At 32.2% G+C, this 2,671-nt stretch overlaps 1 protein-coding gene across 1 annotated transcript in view; it reads right to left on the bottom strand.

The window, feature by feature from the left end:
• Nucleotides 1–582: 582 nt before the first annotated feature.
• Nucleotides 583–2,671, bottom strand: part of LOC106463072 (putative fatty acyl-CoA reductase CG5065) — a 31,628-nt gene continuing 29,539 nt past the window's right edge. The window contains exon 12 of the mRNA XM_013923043.2: nucleotides 583–2,017. Coding sequence (XP_013778497.2) covers nucleotides 1,931–2,017 — 87 coding nt within the window. The 3' untranslated portion in view covers nucleotides 583–1,930. The remainder of the gene's footprint in view (nucleotides 2,018–2,671) is intronic.

Here is a 2,671-nt window from a genome sequence, read left to right as displayed (position 1 = left end):
CAATAACTGTGATCCTGTCAGTAGCGTCGTGCCCGAAAGGACTGGAACCATATACATAAACAAATAATACGCGACATCATATATAGTTGCAACAATAAGTTAATAATTGCTATTTACATGTGTCGTGCCTGCCATATAAGCATTAAATTACATCCACGGTCTTCACGCAGCTATATGCATATGCATGTAGGATATTATGAGGCTCCACATAAATCATAGACGACATTAAAAAGATTGGGTGTCAGCGGTTATACAGCCGCTCTTATTTGCTAGTTGCCAAATAAACTTTTAAACTACTCTACACAATGCGCAATGATGCGTTTAGTAACATTGCTCAGGTTCTATTATGATATTCACAGCCATTTTTTGCTACAGTCTGGCGGAACAATATTAAATAATAAAGAAGAACAATTGGGCGATCACTATTATGAACCACTACCGTTTACCGTGTATTTGTGGCTCATGATACTTCAAAGTTAAACTTTTCGAATAATAGATCATGAACCATAAAAAATCACATAAAATAAGATACATGAATATTGTTATTGATAAGTAAATTATAGTTTTATTGTATTTCTACGACATTACACGCATTTGTTTATAATCTACATGATATAAGAAAGTTTTCACAAAGTTCAAAAATATATACCAAAGAACAGAGGACATGTAGCATATATAAACAAGGAATTAAAAAATTGATTTTTTTTTGTTAATCACAAATATATACAATGAGTTATCTTTTATCGTTATAAGACTTCACACTAGGAGCACTTCAACATTTAGCATCAGGAGAAGTTGTTATACACAAGATTGAGCTTTTGTAAGCAGGATGAAGGTTCGATTTCATGTTCGACTTAGTTTATACTTGTTATTGTGATGTAAATATTTCGTACTGTGTTTTATATACAGCAAGCTTGCTGAAAGAAAGTAATCTATACATTACAACACACGAAGGATAAAGCTAACACTCCGTGGTAAAGACATATATTTCAAAATTCTACACACTAAACACCAAACCAAATGTCATTTTTAGTCATACATTTTAGCAAAACTTATACAATCGTTAGTTTTAGCGAAAATATCTAGTGTTACACTAACTATATTTATATTTACACCGAAACATAAGAATTAATATTGTACTTTCTTATCGAAACCTGAGAAGAACAATTTAATAGTATGAGAATAAAATATATAAAAATTAAAACGGATGTGTAACGAAGCAGCAACCAAAAACAAATTGCTGTCTTATAAAAGCCAAGTTAAGTGTAGATGTTTTTCCCAAAATCCCTGTTAAGTTGCACAGTGCGGTTCAAAATCAAAAATAACATTTAAACCGCAACTTTTAAAGTGTTATAACTTAAACATAAATTGGTGTTATTTTTTATCTGATCGTTCAGCACAGCTGATGAATTTTGGTACTGAATGAAAAGATTCTTTGGCAGATAGATCTGAAATGTTAATTTTATACACCTCTAATTTTGAGTTGCAATTGACAAATTAATGGAAACGTGAAAAAAACAAACAAAAACAACCCTGCAGTTTACTTGATATTTATAATAATTTTTAGGCTTATTGGTTTCCAGTAATTCGTCAGTTTTAAGCGCTTAAACCGTAATAATTGCTGTGAAGAGATAGTTGAAAAAAACATTATTGTGTTGTTAAGCAACAGACGAACATCATTAGTGAATCGTTAAGGAACAATCAATGTTGTCAGTTCTTTTCTTTTTCTTTGTCTCGAATAAATTAACGAAAGTTCCATTAATTTACAAAAAAAGAAGAAAAAAAAAGTCTACCATTAAATTAGTTCACTCTGACATTGGTTGTATTGGATGCGTCACTTCACACTTTACAAGGTTAGATCTTGAATCGTTTGGATTGTGGCCTGTTCACAGGAGAACGGTTCAAAAGTGCCAACAGAAAATACCACACGTCACGGGCAATGACTGAGCGGGTAAAGACCAGTCTCAATAAGAATAGTATCAATGTGAAACTGACAGTCTGGCTGATCCAGTATTTCCTGAAACAACAGAATTTTTTTTCATTATAAATATATAACAGTGAGGTTGAGAGTATGGAATTTTTTTTTATACATTCTTCAAGCATTTCGCATTATCTAATATTCTGCTACCATACTTAAATATGAAGTTTGTTTATTTTGGGTATATTTATAATAACAGAAAAACATTAGGAATACCGAACAAGTATTCCGATACTTTTATTGACTGTTTACGCGATTTCATTTTCCTTTGATTCGCGTAAAAATGTCTCACAAGATTTTTCCACAGCCCCGAGGTGGGTTTATAAGAAATATTTAAATAAAGTTAGGAGTGGGTTCAGTGGGTTTGGGTTCAGAAGGACATAACAGGATTTCTATTAACACATGAAAATGAACAAGAAATCAAATATTTTCATATGATTTGTTTCAAGTTCACTTTAAATTAAGTGAATATAAAATTAGTTTTGTCTCGAGACATTATATGTGTGCACAAATAACGGACACTTGACGAAAATTATTAGCATTTCAACATAATAAAGTGTAAACCAATTATAATTGTTGTTAATATATTACGTTACTCAATTGTTAAATAGGGCCCCGGCATGGCCAGGTGGTTAGGGCGCTCGACTCGCAATCTCAGGGTCGCGGGTTCGAATCCCCGTCCCACCAAAACAT

Source organism: Limulus polyphemus, unplaced genomic scaffold (assembly GCF_000517525.1).
Source record: "Limulus polyphemus unplaced genomic scaffold, Limulus_polyphemus-2.1.2 Scaffold1317, whole genome shotgun sequence".
Taxonomy (NCBI): domain Eukaryota; kingdom Metazoa; phylum Arthropoda; class Merostomata; order Xiphosura; family Limulidae; genus Limulus; species Limulus polyphemus.
The sequence above is the reverse complement of the archived record's forward strand: the minus strand, read 5'-3'. Positions and strand labels throughout refer to the sequence as shown.